General features: G+C 43.2%; 1 protein-coding gene across 6 annotated transcripts in view; it reads left to right on the forward strand.

The window, feature by feature from the left end:
- Positions 1–21212, forward strand: part of Vps39 (VPS39 subunit of HOPS complex) — a 39162-nt gene that overhangs the window by 7807 nt on the left and 10143 nt on the right. For 3 of the 6 annotated variants that reach the window (XM_027422123.2, XM_027422126.2, XM_035446237.1), the window contains exons 3-13: positions 2464–2496; positions 2946–3010; positions 3712–3754; positions 5178–5272; positions 6338–6436; positions 6995–7087; positions 9273–9456; positions 11826–11946; positions 12043–12163; positions 15920–16049; positions 19282–19424. In XM_027422123.2, coding sequence (XP_027277924.1) covers positions 2464–2496; positions 2946–3010; positions 3712–3754; positions 5178–5272; positions 6338–6436; positions 6995–7087; positions 9273–9456; positions 11826–11946; positions 12043–12163; positions 15920–16049; positions 19282–19424 — 1127 coding nt within the window. The remainder of the gene's footprint in view (positions 1–2463; positions 2497–2945; positions 3011–3711; positions 3755–5177; positions 5273–6337; positions 6437–6994; positions 7088–9272; positions 9457–11825; positions 11947–12042; positions 12164–15919; positions 16050–19281; positions 19425–21212) is intronic. The other 3 variants (XM_027422125.2, XM_027422127.2, XM_035446238.1) reach the window with 2 other exon arrangements.

Below are 21212 nucleotides of genomic sequence, written 5' to 3' on the forward strand. Positions count from 1 at the left end.
AAAAACAAAAATAAAGAATCAGCAAGACATGGTGTCTCACATGTGTTATAATAGCACTTTGGAGCCTGAGGCAGGAGGATTGCCATGAGTTTGAGGGCACCTGGGCAGCAATGTGAGATCCTGTTTCACAAAACAAAATACAAAAACAGTCTTTCAGGCCAGGTGTGATGACTTCATGCCTGTAATGCCCGTGATGTAGAAAGCTGAGGCAGGACGATTGCTTCAAATTCAAGACTAGCCTGGACTCCGTAGTTAGAGTTTTAGGTATGTAGGCCCATGGCTACTTCAGGGAAAGGTAATTCTGTATGTTTTTGTGTTATGAGATGAACTGACTTTTTTTTTTTTTTTCTCGGCACATTAGTTTTGCCTGAAAAGACTAATTTTTCAGATCCCTTGGGATGTTGAGTAAAGGTTTTTTTGTTTGTTTGTTTGTTTCAGTTATTTATTTATTTGGTTTTTGGTTTTGTGTTTCAAGACAAGGTCTCATTATGTATCCCCAGCTATTCTAAACTTACTTTATAGACCAGGCTAGCCTGGAACTCATAGAAACCCTCCTGTCTCTGCCTCCCCTGGGCTGGGATTGAAGTCATGCACCACTATGCCCAGCTGTTTTGTTGTTGTTGTTGTTGTTTTAAAGAAGTGACTTCAAAGGAACACAATGGGAGTGTTTGTCAAAAGTTACAAAAGCTAGAGCTTTCAACAGAAAGTTAGAGTGTGGCCAGTCAGTGTCTACTCCATAAGTTTGCTGCCTTCTCAGACCTTAAAGGATTTTTTTTTTAACTCATCCAGCATTTATTTGACTAGAAACCAATACTAGTCTGCTACAAAGGCTTCCCTTTTCCCTACATGCTTGCAGCTTTCACTAGAGAAGGGGAACTGAAGCAGGAGGGCAGATGGGAGGCATGGGTTTTTCAGGGAGAGGTAGGGAAGTACAGGAGGAGGGCAGGATGGGGTGTGTCCAACGGTGGATTCCAGGCAGACATGCTCCCACACAGAGGCACGATCACAGGCGGCTGCAGGAGCATCCAGTAAAGACGGGTCTGTGAGACATTTCAGTCCTTCCTGTCACGAGGTGGCTGTCAAGAAGGGTAGCCAGGAGGTCTCAGGGTTCTGCCTTCGGGCTCTCCAGCACTGAACCAGGGTCACTTTGATGGTCACCAGCTTCTGAAACCTGCTCTGGGCACCCAGATAGCCACCACCTCTTAGAGTGATCCAACCTCCCTTCAACTTTGGCTTGTAGCCTCGTACTCCACAGTCCACCACTGGAGTGGCCAGTAAGCACCCTGCACTGCAGCCTCTGTGTAGTACAAGGGCCAGCTGTACTACAACCAAGTCCTGGAGACCTGAGGTCTTTTCCCTAAAGATTTTTCTATTGAGGTTGGGGATGACATTAATGAGTGTGATGTTAAATATTCTAGAATGCAATATGCAGTCACTTGGGAAACTTGTGACTCAGTGAAACTATTTTTCCAGATGCTAGTTTCCAGTTGAAGTTCTAAATCATGCATGAAAAAAGCCATTCAATGCATCACACAGACCAGTGTGCTCTTAACGTAACAGAATAAAAAGTTCACTGATATGTCTGAGGATGAGTCCTTGTTCTAAGAAATGCCCTCTGTCAAGTATGTTATCAATAATGAAGTCCAGTTACTTGAAAAAATAGAATATTTTCCAGCTATAACCATGTGAACAGATGTTTGTCAAACATTGGCTGTTCCTCTCGATACTTAATCCTTCAGACACCTCAAATATGATTTTGGAACCTGCCATAGTGCCACATACCTGTAATCCTAACACCTCTGGAGGCTGAAACAGAATGACAAGAGCTCTAGACCATCCTAGACTATATAACAAGGTCCCATTTCAAAAACTGCAATGAGACCCTGTCTCAAAGACAAATCAACCAACCAACCAACCAATGAGGGGCCAATGAGGTGGTCCAGTAAGTAGGTGAAGTGTTTGGCTGATGACCCAAATTCAGTCCCTGGAATTTGTCTGTGTAAGGGCAGAAGGAAAGAACCAACTCCACACATGTGTACTCCTGCCACAGTGATAAAATTAGGAAAAAGTGAAAACCCATGTGGCAATTCATGCCTATAATCCCAACATTCAGGAGGCTGAAGCAGGAGGATTGTAGCAAATTCAAGGCTAGCCTGGGCTATGTAGTAAAATCTAGGCCACTGTAGACTACAAAGTAGGACCTTTTCTTAGAAAACCATTGGGATAATAATACCAGCTCCTTGAGGTTAGTTGTGAGGTGATATGAAATATAGATTAAGATCAGTCCAACACTTGGCATCTAGTTACTGCTTCATAGTAGCTGTCATTGTCATAATTGCTCCCATTTTGATTCAGTAACTTCTGTAGCTGAATGTGTTTGTTTCCCCAGCAAGATTGGGCTCATGTGTCTTTGTGGTGTTGACTGTCTTTCCCCCCCCCACCCTTTTTTTTTTTTTGCAACAGTGCCAGCAGATGTAGCCTCACCTGAAAGTGGCAGTAAGTGTAGATGCATCCGTGTGCTCTGGCTTGGAGATGGTGCTGTTTGCTCTGTCCTCATGGTGCAGGATGTAGGGCTGCTGCTGGGAGCTAGTTCTAGGTGGAAGTAGACTTTGGGCTGGGTCTCGGCTTGGGCTCCCATGTGACTACTACTCTTTACCCTCTTCTTGAGAAACACTTGGCCAGTGTATTTTGTAGAGTAAGATCTTCAGACTCCAGATACCTTGCTGCATCGGTAAACATCGTGTGATCTTTTCTGCTGATGCCAAAGGTGCATGAAACCCTCTGCTGTGACCCTGGAGTTCAAAGCCACCTGCTGTGCTCAGGAAAGAGAGCTGCCTGTTTTAGACCTCTGACTTATAGTCTTTTAGGAGCGTACATGATGCCACGTTTTTGTTTTATATGGATCCCCGTGTTTGGAACTACAGAAGTCTGTTTGTTTCCCATAGGTTGTAACAGGTTTGAGGTAACACTAGAGAAGTCCAATAAGAACTTTTCCAAAAAGATCCAGCAGGTAAGTGACCATGGTCATTGCTATAAGTATCATTTGGCTTCTCTGTGGCCCTGCTGTGCTGGTTTGCTTTTTCAGTACTGTAATGCAATAACTGAAACAGGCTACTGTAGGAAGAAAAAGGGTTGACTGAGCTCACAGTTCTAGAAGTTCAAGAACACAGTGCTGCCAGCATGTCAGCTGTGGTAAAAGCCTTGTGACAGGACACACGCAGCAAGGAAAGGTCATATTGTCACACAGGAAGCCAGAGATGATTCAGGAAGAGACTTGACCTGTTCTAACAGCCTTTCCTCTCTTGAGAACTAATTGAAGAATCCCATGAGCACTAACTCACCCTCTTCTAGTTATATATCCCAAGCGACCCATAGACTTCCCACCAGGCCTTTCTCCTCAGTACCACCACAGTGGGGCCCAGGCTCCCAACAAACACATTAGGTATTAAGGGACACACTCAAGCCCTAGAACTTGATGATGTTATTTAATTAGAATCTTCTTCTCTCCACCCTCTTTATATAGGGAATCTCTGCGTGTGGCCATGTGTCTGAATCCTCTTTCACAAGCAGAAACTGGTTACACAGAAAAATGAGTCAGGTGTCTGTAACCAGTACAGGCCCTTTAGTCTGATTTAGTCTTCTTGTTACATGAACTTTTGCTAAATCTTACCAGAAATGTTTAATTGAGTGTAATGATTTGCTATTTTCCAGATCCATGTGGTTTCCCAGTTTAAGATTCTAGTCAGCTTGTTAGGTAAGAAAAGGGGCTACATTTGTATTTCCTGTGTTAACTTGACAGTAGTTAACAATGAGCTGGGGTCTTCTAACTAGATACAACAGGGCATATGGGTAATAAAGGCAGCATCTGCCATGAATTTGAACTCCATCCTTCAATATCCTCCATTCAGTGATCAACAAGTAATAATCCATCCAGTGATTTATATACCGTACCCTGTGCAAGCCTGAAGAAGACATTAGAAATACTAAGATCAGTGAGACATTGTTTCTACCTTCAATATTTATATTCTGGTTATCATGACCAAAATTTAGGAAGTATTGTTACTGTCATACAGGTGGTAACAGTGCTGTGGGATCTGAAGAATGGGAAGGACTGATTCAGTTTCCACAGGAAGAGAGAAGTGGGCAGGCAGAGTCTGAGTGGCAGGAAGCAACTTAAGCAAGGCTGTCATGTGGCAGTAGTTGTTCCTTGTGGCCTGACTTAGGGCACGTGGTGAAGAATGGCAAGCTCTCAAGCGGAGGCAGATGGCGCCAGCATGTTAGAGCCTCACTTGCAAAGTCATTGTTTTGTAGGAGGCAGCTAGAGAGGCTGACGACTAAAAACATCTCACACACTGTACTGTTTAGCCTGAGGCCGAAATAACAGAAACATTATAACCTTTGTTCCCAGATCCACAGCTAAACATGCAAGCACTAAGTCTTCACCATAGGAACTAGCTAAAAGGCCAGTTTAGATGTTTTGGTCATCCTTCTGCCCACAAATTTGTTTTCTGCAATTTTGGTTAGCTGTGGTCAACTGTGGGATTGAAGAAAATTTGGCAGTAAGATATTCTGAGAGAGAGCACTAGTGTGCTATTGCATATTATAATTGTTCTATTATTGATTGTTTATAATCTCTTACTATGCCAAATTAAGCTCTATCACTGGTAACATGAATAGGAAAGGAATACAGGGGTTGGTCTGTCCTGGATTAGGCACTGATTGGTGTCTTGGAACTGAGTGAATCGTGGGAGACTGCTGCATTGCTTTGCTAATTTTGCTTAACAGAAATCCTTGCCATGGTTTATACAAAATCCAGAGAGTATTTCTTTTTTCTAATTGGAACTTCCTAGCTATTTCCTGGATAAATATGCTGACATATTTCCACACTTGAGAGGACAAGTGCAGTAGGAAGTGAAAGCCTCCTTACTAAAGTCAGCTCAGAGTCTTAAGGAACAGAATATCCAGGTCAGAAGATGTTTGCACTGATAGAGTCAGGATTGGGTCATTGTTACTGAAACTGTAGGTACATCCTCAGCCAGGGTCTGCAGTTCCCTTCTTGTAGATGTTACAGCTACTTTGTTGTTGTTGTTTTTAACTTACAGCTACTTTGTTGTTGTTTTTAACTTAGTGACCATATTAGCAATTGACTTAGTGGCATTGTTCTTTCCCCCAAACAGAAAACAACATTTATGTTCATGACTTGCTGACATTTCAACAAATCACTACAGTTTCAAAGGCCAAGGGAGCATCATTGTTCACCTGTGACCTCCAGGTGAGTGTGTGTGAGGTGAACTTTGACTTTGCAAATGCAGCATGGCCTAAGTTCCTGCCACTCCAAGGGAAGAAGGACTGACATCCAAACCCAGCAGCCTTCAGGCAAGAATATTTGCTTTGGATCATATGTACCACATATATACAAGGACACAAGAGTTTCATTTCCTTTGTGCTAATTAAAATGTCAAGTGTCTGCGTGTCAGGAGGCATCTAGCCAGAGGTAAAGGCAGTTAGTTGTCAGGCAAACCATTAGGGGAAAGCAAGACCCTAACACTATCATGAACCTGTTCATGGTAGTGAAATGACATTTTCTAAACAAATTACCGTGGTTTTTGTCATTAGGGAGATTATATTGTTCAAAAAAGACATCTTTGTTTTTGGCAGTTCGTCATCCTTCTGTTCTTCAGACTTCCTGGGCCTCTTCTCAGCTGCGATCACTGTTAGCTTTTGGTGGCTCAATTCCACTCTTTTTTTTAAAAGATTTGTTTATCTAGTCATATACAGTATTCTGCCTGCATGTACACCTGCAGGCCAGAAGAGGGCACCAGATCTCATTGTAAATGGTTGTGAGCCACCATGAGGTTGCTGGGAATTGAACTCAGGACCTCTGGAAGAGCAGTCAGTGCTCTTAACCACTAAGCCACCCCTCCAGCCCCCTCACTTCCACTCTTAATTGATCTGTGCTTGGAGATTTTCTTTTCCCAGGTCTTTCTAAGTATTACATGTGGGTTTGCTGTCATTGACCCATGCTGACCCCTGACCCAGTTCATAACGGCCATGGGCAAGAAACATTTAAGGAAAAGGGAGGCAGGGAGGGGAGGGGAATGGCACAGTTATAAAATGGAAGACATACTCTGGGATTTTTTTCTGAATGGGAATGTCCGTCTGGAAGAAGTGCTCCTCTTCCAGGTGTGTCTGAGTACCTGGCAGAGTAGCATTGCTCTACCCAGCACTGGCAGTGGGGCTTTAGGATTTGCAGATTTGTCAAGTCGAGGTTGCCAGTCTGCTTGCCACTGTGCCATGGCATCGTTGCATCGGCATTGGCTTCCACGTTTCTCCCTAGCACACTGAGACCGGTGAGGAGGTGTTGCGGATGTGTGTGGCCGTGAGAAAGAAGCTGCAGCTGTACTTCTGGAAGGACAGGGAATTCCATGAACTGCAGGTAAAGTCCACATACCTGCCAGGTGGGTGGGGTGGAAGCTGGTGCGGTAGTTAGCCCACAGCCTCCTGCTATGTCTAGTGAGGTTCTCCCAGGCAGATAGACTGATACAGTACCTGGGGCTTGCTCATGCCCACTGCTGTGCTCATGCCCACAGCATTACTGGAGATTGCTTTATCTTATAATGGCTCTCACCTTTTCCAGATGCATTTTTCCAGTTCCTGGGTAATTGATATTTTTATTAGGGTGATTCATATTGTTGGTTGGTTGGTTGGGTTTTCTTTTGTTATTTTTTGAGATAGGGTCTCTCGTTGTAGCCCTCGCTGTCCTGGTACTTGCTCTGTAGGACCAGGCTGGCCTTGAACTCAGAGATATTCTTGCTTCTGCCTCCCCAGTGCTGGGATTAAGCCCAGACCTGGTTTATATTTTATTTATATAGTTTGCTAAGAATTGTGCTCAGGTAGCAGTGTAGGGTATTTTGCAGCACAGAAGTAGTATAACAGAAAGGCCTGGATCCCCCTTTAACATCTTTTCAGTTGAACTCATATTCTCTTTTTTCAGGGGGACTTTAGTGTACCCGATGTGCCCAAGTCCATGGCATGGTGTGAAAATTCTATCTGTGTTGGCTTCAAGAGGGACTACTACCTGATTAGGGTAAAACCTTCTGTTTTTGCCACTGTCATCAGTTTGCCTTGGGGAGGTAATCATGAGTTTACCTTGACAGATGGTCATCGCTTCTGACTACAAATCAGGAGTAGAGCTTTAAGTGTAACAGTGTTCCTATCTGAGTATGCATAGTTTTTGTGTGTTTGTGCTCTTAGTATTTTCCCAAAGCATGTGTCTGTGTGGCTTCAGGCAAGCAGAGTCAACTCTCAGTTCTCTGCATCACAGTGTTTGATGACTGGGACAGGGTCAGGGTTCTGTTTGTCTGTTCTTCTGATCATCACACTGTTTCCCAGGTGTCACTCCTCAGAATTACATATGAATTTTAGAGTTGACTTAAGCATTTCTAACTTTAGAGTTCAAAATCTCTTACTGTATTTGTTTTCAGTTTTCCGTTAATTTGAGAAATCATGTAGGTGTATTATGAAAATGCTAATGAGGAAATAGGGGTGCTGTTCATCCAGACTCCCTGTCTCCCCAAATCAGAAACAGTCAGTGCAAGTGAGCAGTGGGACATTCTGTTTGATTTCACAGCACCTAAAAAAAAGAAAAGGAAAGAAAAGAAAAGAGAAAATACTTCTGCTATATGGATCTCTAACCTTGTTTTTAAAATATACCTTACTGGAGGCTAGAGATGGCTCAGCGGTTAAGAGCACTGGCTTCTTCTCTGGGGGACCCAGGTTCAGTTCTCAACACCCACATGGCTACTAATAGCCAGCTGTAATTCCAGCTCCAGGGGATCTGACCCCCTCTTCTGTCCTCCATGGGCACCAGGCACGCATGTGGTACAAAGACATAATACAAAAGCAAAATGCCCATAACATTAAAAAAAAAAAATCTTGCTATGCAAACTGTTTTTACAATTTGTTTTTTCTACCACAGAGTGGGGAATAGCCACAGCATTGTCTTTTTCCCTCTCATGTGCATACTGTAGATAGAAAAGATGGGGCACTCCTCACTTCATAGAGTGATCTAAACCTCTTGGCTTCACCCTGGTCTAATAATCCAGACTTGGCAATTCTAGAAGCCTTCCTCCTTGCTCCCCACAGTGTTAGCTCTTTATTGTTTATCTCTTGGCTATTTTTGCTCCACATGTTTAGTTTGGGGATGTTTTACTGTTGCCAGCACTCGGGGTGCAAAGTTCTGAAGGAGTCGCTGTTCTCAGCTGTGGAGATGCTAACCAGGCATGTACATGCTGAGAGGGGTCTGCAGTGTGGCAGGCCTAAAGCTGGAGCAGGTGTCTCGCCTTGTGACTGCCGTGGGTGCTTCATCACACCCACCATCACCACTGAGTTGCATTCTTAGACCCTTCGCCTTCTTAAGGTTTCATTTTCTGAGGGTGGCTAATCTTGCTTTAGGACCCCTGGCTATTAAAAACTTGCTCATGTCTTGACATGCATTAAATTTGTTCTTTTTTTGTATAATTCTTGGTTTTAACAAATATCTAGGGTTATGTAACTAATGCCACAGTAACATTCAAAGCTGTCACCTGTCACATTCCTTCCAACTCCCAGACCTCCACTATTAAGGCTAGGTTGTCTCTTAAGTTTTGTCTTTTGTAGAATGTCATATAAACAGAATTGAGATCTTCTACTTAGCATAGTTCATTTGAGATTCATGTGTTTGTTTATCTGTGCTTGCTGTTTTTTACAGCTGAGTAGTATTCTGTACCACAAATGGACTGGGGTTTGTTTATTCGCCCATCAGCTGAAGGATACACTTGTTCCCCATTTTATCAACTTGAATAAAGCTGCTATAAACATTTGTATGTGAGGATTTGTATAAATGTAAATTTTTATTTCCCATGGGCAATACCTAGAAGTGGTATTACTGGTTCCTATGATAGGCTTGTGCTTAGCTCTATAAAAAGCTAGCATATAAATTGTGTGTAGCATTTTGCATTCCCACCATCAGTGATGTTCTGTATTGTAGCACCTAGCATGGGTAAAAGCCCTGGTTGCTCTGCATTGTAACATGGCTGGTGCCAGGCAGATGATTTTCTCTGCTTTTGAAAACTGGTCTTACATTGTGGTAAAGACAGTCATAATGAAAGCCATAGTTGTTCAAGTCAAACAAGGAGCATCCAATCCAGTTTGGATTTTGTGTAGATTTTTCCGGGCTACATTTATGCCCCTGTCTGGGAAGTGGTGGGTGACTCCCTCATGTCTTCCTGCAGGTGGATGGAAAGGGGTCCATCAAAGAGCTCTTCCCAACAGGAAAGCAGCTGGAGCCCTTGGTCGCGCCTCTGGCAGATGGAAAAGTGGCCGTGGGTCAGGATGATCTCACTGTGGTACTCAATGAGGAAGGCATCTGTACACAGAAATGTGCCCTGAACTGGACAGACATCCCAGTGGCCATGGGTGAGGCCAGCAGTAGCTGCTGCTTTGTCCTTTGGATGGAGGCTGTGTCATCCTGTAGAATCAGTTCTATCACGGCTCTAGCAGACTGCCCACCTTTCGCTGCTCACCCCAGTTCCCTTTATTTTAAGTAAATAGTTTTAGGGACATTAAAGAGGGGAAAAGGTATTTCTGGAAGCCGGGTTTTGCTTCAGAGGGGAAAGAATATACAAAGAGATACTTATTTCAGGAAGTGGTTGTCCACCATCATTTCCACATCTTTGTCCCTTTTCTTTTACCCTCCTGTTAATGGTTTTCATTAGCTCCTTTGCCAAACAATCTAATTTGGAAATTCCTTACTTACCCTCTGGTATGTATAATTTAGAGGGGTAGGCTGTCCTTGAGTGGAGTTTTCTAAGCCTACCTTAGGCTCCCTTTCCTTTGCAATGGTATTTTCCGGCAGCACGTGGCATACTTGCTGCACATTCTTTGCGGTCAGAAACACAAGCATGGTTAATACTTTGTACCGAGAGACTCTGGCTCATGAGAAAAGGGTTGCATTTCAGATGAAGAGACAAGACACTATGGATGTGTTAGAATTCAGAAGTTCACAGAGAGGGAAGTTTGATTGTTGAATTAGACGTGAAGATGATGCCCTGCATAAGTAAGATTGGATGAAGCCAGGCAGGGAGTCTGGGATATGATTTGAAGAACCATTCCCCCTCACTCTGGGCAGATAGAACAGGGTGAAAAATGACTGAAGACACAGAAGGCAAGCTGCCTGTGAGTGAGAGCTTGTGCAGAGCTTGACTAGCTCAGCAGGCAGTCTGAATTATGGAGGAATTATGTAAGGCTAGCTGTCAGAGGCCCATGGGAGGGCCAGAGAGGCTGGTAGAGTCCTAGGTAGAACTTCTTGAGAAAGCATTGTGTTCTGAGACTGGAGCGATGGTGCAGCGGCTAAGAGCGCTTGCTGCTCTCCCAGTGGACCAGAGTTTGGTTCCCAGTTCTCATGTCCAGTAGCTTACAACTAAATGTCTGTAGCTCCAGCTCCAAGGGTCCAGCACCCTTCTTTTGTTTCTGTTAGCATACCCACACACATATACACATAAATAAATAATAAAAATAAACGTTTAGAACCAACAATTTTTATAGTATATTCTTAGAAAACCACTAGCTTTCACCAGTCTCAGAGCTAAGAATGTCATCAGATAGCATCTAAAGCCTATAACACAGTTTCCCAGATTTGCTGTAACCTGCCTTCCTCTGGCCCCAAGTCAAAGATCTTTATTTATTAATTCTTCTGTTCTATAACTAATAACATCTTATGTAGCCACATTCACAGTGGAATGCAGTATTTAGGGACACCTGAATCTGTTCCTAGGCCATAGTCATATTTAGGTCCAGAATAAACTCTTCCTTCCTCCCTTTGAGGTGAGAACTGTTTGTATCAACAATACCATTGACTGAGTCACACCTGCAGTACCTGTGCCTTAAAGTTTTGCAGTTAGGTTTAATGTTGTGTACCAGCAGTAAATTTATTTCAGAATTCAGTATAAATAAAGCTTGTCTTTATTCAGCCTTAGAGGTTCTAAGCTTTTATGTATCTTCAAAGATACATTTTCTGTTGCCTGCATTCATGTTAAATCTCCCTTAGCACATTATAGATGCTTCTGCTTCACCCAGCACACTAAGCCGGATTGTCCCATTCCTGTCACAAGGTACAAAAAGGAAAGAGTGGATACGATAAACATTCTTTTAACAAAGTCGAGGAAGAAGCCAGGTGTGGTAGTGCATACCTATAGTCTCTCCCACCTTCCACTAGGCCTTGCTTCCCAACACCAATCCACTGGGGATTAAGTGTCCAGGGTATGAGTGTTAGAAAAGACAGGAATGTTCTGGTTTTAGCAGGCATTAAGTGGAATTTGTATCCTTTTCTGAAAATCTCAAGCAGAAATTTAGCAAGTGTAAGGAAGGGAAAAGAGAAACTTCCTTCCTCCTGTTCTCTCTAGGAGAGTGCAAGGCAGTTCTGCAGCCCAGTTCTCTTGCTCCTACATTGGCAGGACAGCTGCACCCTATGTTTATCTGACCTGGCTTTGTGACAGATGGGAAGGGGGCACAGGAAGCTTTTATACAGTGGAGCTGGTCCAGCTGTGTTAGCACAGCTCAGTGTAGCTCTGCCATGCAAGCGATGTCTCTTGATATCACTCAAGCAAGCAGCGGTCCCCTTTCCTGTGGATTGCAGTGAAGGGTCCTCCTGTCTTGTTGCTTGACTTGAGGGTTTTTTGTTTTTTTGAGATCTAGTTACATCACCTTCGAGTGAGCAACTGAGTCCAAGCCCATCCTAACCCAAAGCCTTTGACCACAATGCAAGCTGAACATGTCCTTTCTTGCAGAGCACCAGCCTCCATACATCATTGCAGTGTTGCCCCGATACGTGGAGATCCGAACCCTCGAACCAAGGCTTCTGGTTCAGAGCATTGAGTTGCAAAGGCCTCGCTTTATTACCTCAGGGGGGTGAGGAGTTTCTCCCTTTGCTGTGACTGCATTGCTCCCAAGTCCCTGCACCAGTATAAATCCCACGCCCTCTTACCAATATTCTTCTGTCTCCAGATCAAACATTATCTATGTGGCCAGCAATCATTTTGTTTGGAGACTCATTCCTGTCCCCATGGCGACCCAAATCCAACAGCTTCTCCAGGACAAGCAGTTTGAACTGGCTCTGCAGCTCGCAGTAAGTCTTGTTCCTTAGATTTGGGAGGCAGACTGATTTCCTCATCATTCTCTAAGCAGCTAACATGGTATAGATATTTGTATTTAGATTTATATTTATATAAATAAAGAATAAGCTGGAAGCCTGGGGGCTTTGATAGACGGTTTGAGCCCACCTTCAGGTATCTATGTAACTAATGATTTTACCTTGTTGATCTGTTCGAGTGAATATCAATTATAATGGTGTCTTCTAGAAAGTAATGGAAGAATAAAATAATTTAGTAAGTATCATATGGTTTGGAACAATTAAAGACAATGCACACATTAACATGGTCATAAATGTCATAATACTGTCTAGGAGATGTAACCACTAGAGGGCCCCTCCTTTCTTTCAGCCATGACATCTGAACCAAGCTGCAGCCTTCTGTTTACTATGGCTGCTGGGCCAGTCAGCTTTCTGTCACTGTAGCAACAGACAACTTAGGAAAAGAGGTTTATTTACCTCACATTTTCACAGATCCAAAGTCCAAATGGCATAGTGCAGGCTCTATGACTAGGGCCACTCCTTGGCTTTGCTACTACCTGAAACAGAAATACAAGGACATACAATCAGTTACACCATGAGCATACAAGAGGGATCAGGTTTCCTTTCATAACCGCCTTCTCTCAAGAATGTCTTTTGTCCCTAGTGACCTGAACACTAAGCCCCACCTCCTGAAGGTCCACCCTCATTTCTTGGTATTGCCACCATAGAAAACACATTCCCGACACTGGAATCTATTGGGAGCCGCAAAGCACACTAATTGTATCCCCTCTCCTTTGTATTCATGTGAACTGATATTCCCAGCAAAGCAGCAGTGTGTCTTGTTCTATTTTTCTCTCCCATTGCTAGTGATTTTTTTTTTCTCTTTTTAATTTTTGTTGCAACACCGTGTAGCCCATGCTGGTCTCAGTCTTGTGGCAGTCTGCCCACCTCACCCTTCAAGTGCTGGGATTATAGTCATACACTGGCACATGACTTATGTGATATTTTTTATTATCTGTAGAAAGTGGATTTAATTTCCAGAAATGACCATAAGTGTCTGGACCTAACCTGGGCAGTAGACTGGACAAAGGACTTGATGATGATAGTAGTAATCTTGATTTCAAGATGGTCTTACAGGTCTAGACTGTGTCTGAAGGAAAAAAACAATCACCTTTGATTACTTATGGTGGCTGTTTTTGTGTATGTGTGCATGCGTGAGCATAATGCACCAATTTGTATGTGTGTGTGTAGGCTAGAGGCCTCAGGTGCTGTGCCTCAGACGGCCTGGTGCCCAAGGTGAATATGACAGCCTGCCTATAATTTCAGCCTTGGAAGGTAGAGACAGATCATCCCCCAGAGCAAGCTGGCTAGCAAGACTAGTCATATCAGCCAGCTCTGGGTTTGATTGAGAGACCCTGCCTGATTGAATAAGGTGTAAGAATGATTGAAGATGATTCCCTGCATCAGGCTAGTACTTCACACACATGCACACACACATGCATGCCACCCAGTCACATGTGTGGGAGCACGCGTGTGCACACACACACAAATGGAAAAAGGAAAGCAAGTGTGGTACAGCTATAAAACATTCGTAATTCAGACTGACTTGAGCAGAAGCTATGTCATAAATATCTGGGAATAAGCTTGAAAGAGTACAGTTGCCAGGTTTAGACAGACTTCCACACACAGTGCAGGTATAGCGTGTGTGAACAATAGTAGGCTAGGGCGATGGTAGAAAAGGGAAGGCAGGGGAGGAGTGGAGAGGAAAGGGAAAGCAAGAAACTGAGAAGCATTTTATTTATGTACTTACTTAGTTTAAAGTTTTGTTTGTGTGTGTACATATGTGTGAGTTGTATGTGTCTTACAGCACACATGTGGAAATCAGATGACAACTTTGTGTAGTGGGTTTTCTCCTTGCACCTACATATACATGGGTCCCAGGAATTAAACTCAGGTCACCAGACTTGTACAGCAAGCATCCTTACCTACTGAGCCATCTCACTATTCCTCTGAGAAGTGTTTTATTTTGTTTTATTATTATTATTATTTGTTTTAGTTTTTTGAGACAAGGTTTCTTTGTGTAACAGCTCTAGCTGTCCTGGAACTCGCAGAGATCCGCCTGCCTCTGTCTTCCAAGTGTTGGGATTAAAGGAATGTACCACCACCGCCTGGCCTGAGAAACATTTTAAAGAAACAAATTAAATTTAGTAAAGTCTGATCAAAAGAGATATAAGAGGGAAAGGTTAGAAGGAGAGATAGAACTAATAATAACTCATTTGTTAACCTTTGGCTATAAACAGAACATTTCTGAGCTCTTTAAGCCACACAGTCCTTCAGTCCTGGAGCATATTGGGCTCCCTGTTACTCTAGGGCTGTTCATGGGATGTCCTTTTGCCAAGAATGCACTTCTTCTCCAGTCCCCATCAAGGTCTGTATTGGAATCCCTTCTGTTCTGAACTCACATCATTGCACTGGGGATCCTTCCCATTGCTTCTACTGACTTTTTTTTTTTTCTTTTCTTTTGAGAGAGGGTCATTTTATGTAGTCCTCATTATCCTGGAACTCTCTGTGTAGAACATGCTGACCTGAACTCACAGAGATCCCCCTGTCTCTGTATCCCAAATGCTGGGATCAAATGAGTGCTCCATCATGCCCAGCCCTCTGTTAGCATTCTTGCCCTGTTTTGTTTTGCTGTCGTTTTGTTGGTTTTTTGAGGTAGGATTTCTCTTTATAGCTCTGGCTGTCCTGGAACTCACTCTGTAGACCAGGCTGGCCTTGAACTCACAGAGATCTGTCTGCCTCTGGGATTAAAGGCATGTGCCACCACCTGGCAGATTTTGTTTTTAAATGTTAAGCTTGATGAGATTTGGCCAGCTTTCTATTAATGTCCTTTCATGTGGTACCAGAATCAAGTGGCACTCATATTCGTTTAATTAGCATATATTCTCAGTGATCTCCAGGCTGTGACAGTTTCTTCCTCCTCCTTTGTCATGGCCTGCACAGATTTCAGGGACACTACTTAGGCACTCTGCAGAAGCTCTAGTGATTTTCATTGCATAGGTATTTTACAGTATGTTGTGCAGATTGTCATGCATCCTATCCTTGGCTTTCCAGGCAACAGGCATATGTATGGTACACATACATACATGTAGGCAAACAGTCATAAAATAAAAATAAATATATTTTTAATTATATAACCAGGGGCTGGAGAGATGGCTCATCAGTTAAGAGCACTGGCTGCACTTGCAGAGGACCTAGACTGGATTACCTGCCCTCATATGACAGCTCACAACCGTCTATAACTCTGACGCTCTGTGCTGGCTTCCATGGGCACTGCACACATGTGGTACACAGACATATGCAGGCAAAACACCTATATACATAAAATTAAGCCAGGCAGTGGTGGCACATGGCTTTAATCCCAGCACTCAGGAGGCAGAGGTGGGCAGAGCTCTGGAGTTCGAGGCCAGCCTGATCTACAGAGTGAGTGCCAGGACAGCCAGGGCTGCAATTCAGAGAAACCCTGTCTTGAAAAAGAAAATAAGTAAATAAATAAAAGTTTTTGAAAACTATGTAAGCAAGTTTTTAATGCAGTTGTTTTAAGAAGTAAAAGTTTTCATTAAAAGAAGTTCGTCAGGCAGTCTGTACAGTTTATGTTAGCACCTGTGGTTTCTAGAATGTTTTACCACCTAGAATGAGCAGAGCAAATATTTGGAGAATAAATGAGCTTTTGTTTACTCTGTCTTGTCTTAGGAAATGAAAGATGACTCAGACAGTGAGAAGCAGCAGCAAATCCACCACATTAAGAACTTGTATGCCTTCAACCTCTTCTGCCAGAAGCGCTTTGATGAGTCCATGCAGGTCTTTGCTAAACTTGGCACAGGTAACAAGTGGGTGTGGCTTTGGGATAGGAGCTGCTGGCAGAGGAGAGAGTGGGGAAGACAGACAGAAGTGAGAAGCAACTCATCACAGTTGACTTCCATGCCTAACAAGCTCTCATGAGGGGCACAGTGGTGTTTAATATGTTCTCACCTGTTAATGCAGGCTCCCAGTTTTCCAGAATGCTTTGTCCTCATTATTAGAGAGAGGAAACAGTCATCCAGTCCAACAAAGATACATGGTCAGCTAGTGTTCACAGAATGTAGGGCTGGACAGAAGTTTTGGGGCTAAACAGTAGGTCATGGTTGAGAGCCAGCATAGGCCAGTGCTGCAAAGCCCTCCCTCTCTGTTAGAGTGTGGTGGTTGAGGAGCGTGGAAGAGTATCCTAGGCTGTGGGAGCAGCCAGCACATGTACATAAGGTAGGAAGAGTGCCTGGGGATTCAGGAACTGGCCAGTCAGCAGAGTGGGCAGAGCTACCTGAGTCCTTTCTCTGCATAAGGGAGACCATTTCCATGCTCTCATGTGTCTGTGTTCTTGGTTTTGAGTGTGTGGCATAACCCTGGTCTCAGAAGTTCCTCCTCTCTAAGCAAACCTAAGTGTTGACAGTGCCAGCTCTGCCCTCAGTCCTGAGCTTCTAGGGTAATACAGCATGTCACAGGTACACATAGTCCTTTTATGAGAAGCCACTCAGTTAAACATTGGGGGTGGAGGGTATGATAAAGTTCTCTGGGAGCAGAAAGATTAAGTGAGGCCAGATGTGGTGATTGACATCTGTGTCACCTTAGCACCCAGGAAGTTCAGACAGGAGAACAGTACAAAGCCATCCTGGGCTACATAATGAATTCCAGGCAAGCCTGACAAGGAGTTTGAGAACCTAAGCTCCACAACCAAACAAAAGTAAGAAAGAAGAGGTGGACTGGGCCCTGAAGAATGAAGAGGAAAATGGAATGTCAAGGGAAATATGGAGTCATGGAACTCCCATCCTGTGTTCAGTGACCTGTGGGCCCAGTGTGCCATTTGGTGGTGTGTGGTAGACCATGCCAGAAAGAGACCCTGGAGCTAGATTTCAAAGACCACTGAGGGCCACAAAGGAGCTTGGAGTTTGATAGGCCTTAGGTGACATTGCAAGGCCTTTTGACTTTGCAGTGCCTGTATTGAAACCTGGGACTTGAATGTGCTAGAGTTCCACCCTTAAGCTGCATTCCTGGCCCCTCATCACAAGGTGCCCAGTAGACTGTTTGTAGGTGTGGAAGTAGGCACAGGAGGTGGGTGAAGGCAGTGTGTGTACTTCCCGTTCTCCATAGCTGCCCTTCTCCCCAAGGGTGTGTGTTGGTGGGGCTCCTGTGTTACCAGCTGCTCTTCGTTGCCAGTTTTTGGTCAGTGTTTAGACAGATCCCTGATCCTGAGGAACAGGGTCTTCTTAGATGAGTCAGATACTGTTAAATGGGTTAAGTAGGTTCGAAGCCGCAGGGGAAGATTTGCCTTCCGGTTGGCTTGCCAAAGACTCATGTCCATTGCAAGGGAGGTGGCCTTTCTTTGCCCAACTCTGATATTTTTCTAATGGAAAATAAAGTATAAGTTGTTGGTACAAAAGTTTTAAGAATGGGAAGAAGAGCTTTTAAGAAATCTTGATCTGAGTTTGTTACTCATTTTGTCCCTTCATACAGATGTTTTCGACATTTACACATTTTTAACAGAATTGTGATCATAATTGCCATATACTTCCTGTGTATGCTTCATAATTACAGTGTGTACTATGTCATAATATTTTCACCAGCTAAAGTAAAATACTTTATTCTGCTGTTGAAGGACTTATGCATTATTTCCAAAATTGCAGCTATAAACAATATGCCTCTTTCAGACACACTGAGGCTATATACTAAATTCTAAAGGGTAAAAAAAACCTTTTTGACATTGGATTTTTATTGTGATTTTTAACATATTTCATTACATTAAGTTTTTATCACTTTAATAAATTACTCTGTGGGGGGCTGGAGTGATAGTTCATCAGTTAAGAGCATTAGTTGTTCTTCCAGAGGACCTGGGTTCAATTCCCAGCACCCACATGGCAGCATACAACTGCCTGTAACCCTACCTTCCGGGGATTCTACACCTTCACAGAGACATACATGCAGGCAAAACACCAATGCACATAAAATAAAAATAAATCAGTTTTTTTTAAAATTACTCTCTCTCTGTGTGCGTGTGTGTGTGTGTGTGTGTGTGTGTGTGTGTGTGTGTGTGTGTGTGTGTGTGTTTTGGGCCACAAACCAGCTCCCAAATCACAGAGATTTCTTAAGTTTTAAATGTTTGGCCTAGTAGGCTTGTTTCTGGCCAGCTGTTTTAACTTAAATTGACCTGTTTCTCTTTATCTGCCTTTGCCTCGGGGCTTATTGCCTGTCTTCCTTCTGTGTGTCTTACTTTCACTGCTTCTCTGTCTGGCTGGTTAGTGTCCACCTGGCTTCTCGCCCTGGGCATGTCCCTTGTTCTCTCCTCCTTCTCTTGGTCTTCTATTCTCTCAAACCTAGATTTCTCCTCATATTTATTTTCTTTGCCTGGCAGCCCCGCCTATCCTTTCTCCTGCCCAGCTATTGGCCGTTCAGCCTTTTATTTACCCAGTCAGGTGCCTTAGTTAGGCCAGATGAAACAGATGCAACACATCTTTACGTAATTAAACACACCCTTATATTGTTAAACAAATGCAGCATAAACAACAGTAATGCACCCTTATATGGTTAAAGTAATATTCTGCAATATAAACAAATGTGACACATCTTTGTCTAGTTAAATATTCTACATGTTGGTCTTTTTCACTTAAATATCAGTTTTTTTTTCCTTTGCAAGTTTTGAAAAATCTGCTTCTTTTAGAGAGTTGATAAGTAATTCTAATTCTGTGTCTGCGAGTCATGCCGTTTTATGACATTTTAACGAAATTTACGTATAGTGTTCAGATCATAACTAGGTGGCCTGTTAAGTTTTTCTGAACTTAGTCTCATTCCCTTGGTTGAGGGGTAATCCAGGCATGCTATGTAGCACTTGTGAGGCAGAGGCAGGAGGATTACCACAAATCTGAGGCCAGCCTAGTTTATATAATAAAGTCATGACCAGTCAGGGTTATATAGACCCTGTCTCAAAAACAAAACAAAACAAAACAATAAGCAATAAACCGTGGGTCTGGGGCTTACTTTGCTATTGTACAATCATGTTGTATTTTGGGCACTTGCCTTTCTTACAGATCCCACCCATGTGATGGGCTTGTACCCTGACCTGCTGCCCACGGACTACAGGAAGCAGCTTCAGTACCCCAACCCACTGCCCACACTCTCTGGTGCGGAACTGGAGAAGGCTCACTTAGCTCTCATTGACTACCTGACACAGGTAGGCTTAACACACAGGTGTGGGAGCCTCTGCCTCAAGAGTCCCATCCCTGCTTCTCTATAGCAGTGATAGGGCTGCAAGAGGCTCATAAGTGAATGCTTTGGAAGTTGGGGAGGGCCATCTGCTGCTGCCTCCAACCTAAAAGTTCCAGTGAGTGTAGCACCTTCTTGCCTGTGAACCTGTAGCGGCGGCCACACCCCCTTGGGCATGGCTTCAGGCAGACGGAGAGGCATGGTCTCTCTGTCTCTCTCTGTCTCTCTTCTCTCTCTCTCTCTCTCTCTCTCTCTCTCTCTCTCTCTCTCTCTCTCTCTCTCTCTTGGGTTAGTGGATCTGATTGGAAGGGCAGAAAAACACTCCCGAAGTTCTTTATAATTATCTGTGTAAGTGTTCCCCAATAAACACCCATTTATCATTTATCTTGGGTCTAGTGAAATCATTACACCCTTGCCTTCAGTTGGCGCCCAACCTAATAGTATCAGTGAGCCTTTTTATTTTTGCCTTTTAAGTACTTTTACGAATTCTTTGAGAATTACATACAATGTATTCTGATCATATTCACCCTTAATTTCTCCCAAACCCAACTTTGTGTCCTCCCTTTAAAGAAAAACCCATCATCTCCAATTTGTGCTGTCTACATAATACTTAGGTGTGGGACCATCCACTGGAGTCATGCCCTTAAAGTCTTTAATTGACACTCGATCCCCTAGAAGCCAACAGCTATCCTTAGCTCCTTGGTTAAGGGTGGGGGCTGTTATGTGTTAAATCAAATCCTCATATCAGGAGGCATATTCATAGTAAGTTATTATCCGACCTAAAAGGGGTAAATTTTAATTACTAAGAATTTTTCATGCCTTATATAATTGTGTGTGGTGAGGGGAAATGCCTATAATTTGAGAAACATAGAAAGTATAAGCCACTGGGACAGAGTGGCACACACCTTTAATCCCAGCACTTTGGAGGCAGAGGCAGGCAGATCTACACACTGAGTTTGAGGCCAGCCTGGTCTACAGAGCAAGTTTCAGGACAGCCAGAGCTATACACTGAAACTCTGTCTCTAAAACAAAGTAGAAGCCAGAAACATAACACCCATAGCTCTCCCTGAAAGAAGTAACCAACACTTTAGCATTGTTTGTTTAGTTTCTTATATGTACTCATGCACTAGCTTCTCCCTGTTTAGGATTATTTATTTTTGTTTTATGATTATGGCTGTTCTGTTGCCATGTGTGTCTGTATAACAGATGCATTCCTGGTGTCAGCAAAGGACAGAAGAGGGCATTGGGTGCCCTGGAACCAGAGTTACAAACAGTTGAGTGCTCCCATGTGTGTGCTGGGATTGAACCCAGGTCCTTTGATGAAGAACCTGTGTTCTTAACCACTGAGCCATTTCTTCAGCCCATTTTGTTTTTATTAATTTATTAAATGAAATCAAAGTGTATATCCTGTTTTATAGTTTACAGCTTAAAATTTAGCCGTATATTGGGAAAGTCCTTCCTTGTCAATAATTATTCTTCTGTAATATATGTTTATGGTTTAATTTTTCATTTTATTATTATGGACAGGTGAATGAAAGTTTAAAATCAGCACTACAACTTAGCTCTCCCTAAAGCTCAGTTTTTTGAAATAGGATCTCATGAAGCCCAGGCTGAACTTGAACTCCCTATGTAGCTAAAGATGACCTTAACTTCAAATCCTCCTGCTTTCGTTTCCCAAGGGTACACTATTACACCCAGTTTCTGTGATGCTGGGGATTTGTGCATGGTAGACAAATACACACCAATTGAATTGTAT

The sequence above is a fragment of the Cricetulus griseus genome, chromosome 6 (genome assembly GCF_003668045.3).
Source record: "Cricetulus griseus strain 17A/GY chromosome 6, alternate assembly CriGri-PICRH-1.0, whole genome shotgun sequence".
Lineage (NCBI taxonomy): Eukaryota > Metazoa > Chordata > Mammalia > Rodentia > Cricetidae > Cricetulus > Cricetulus griseus.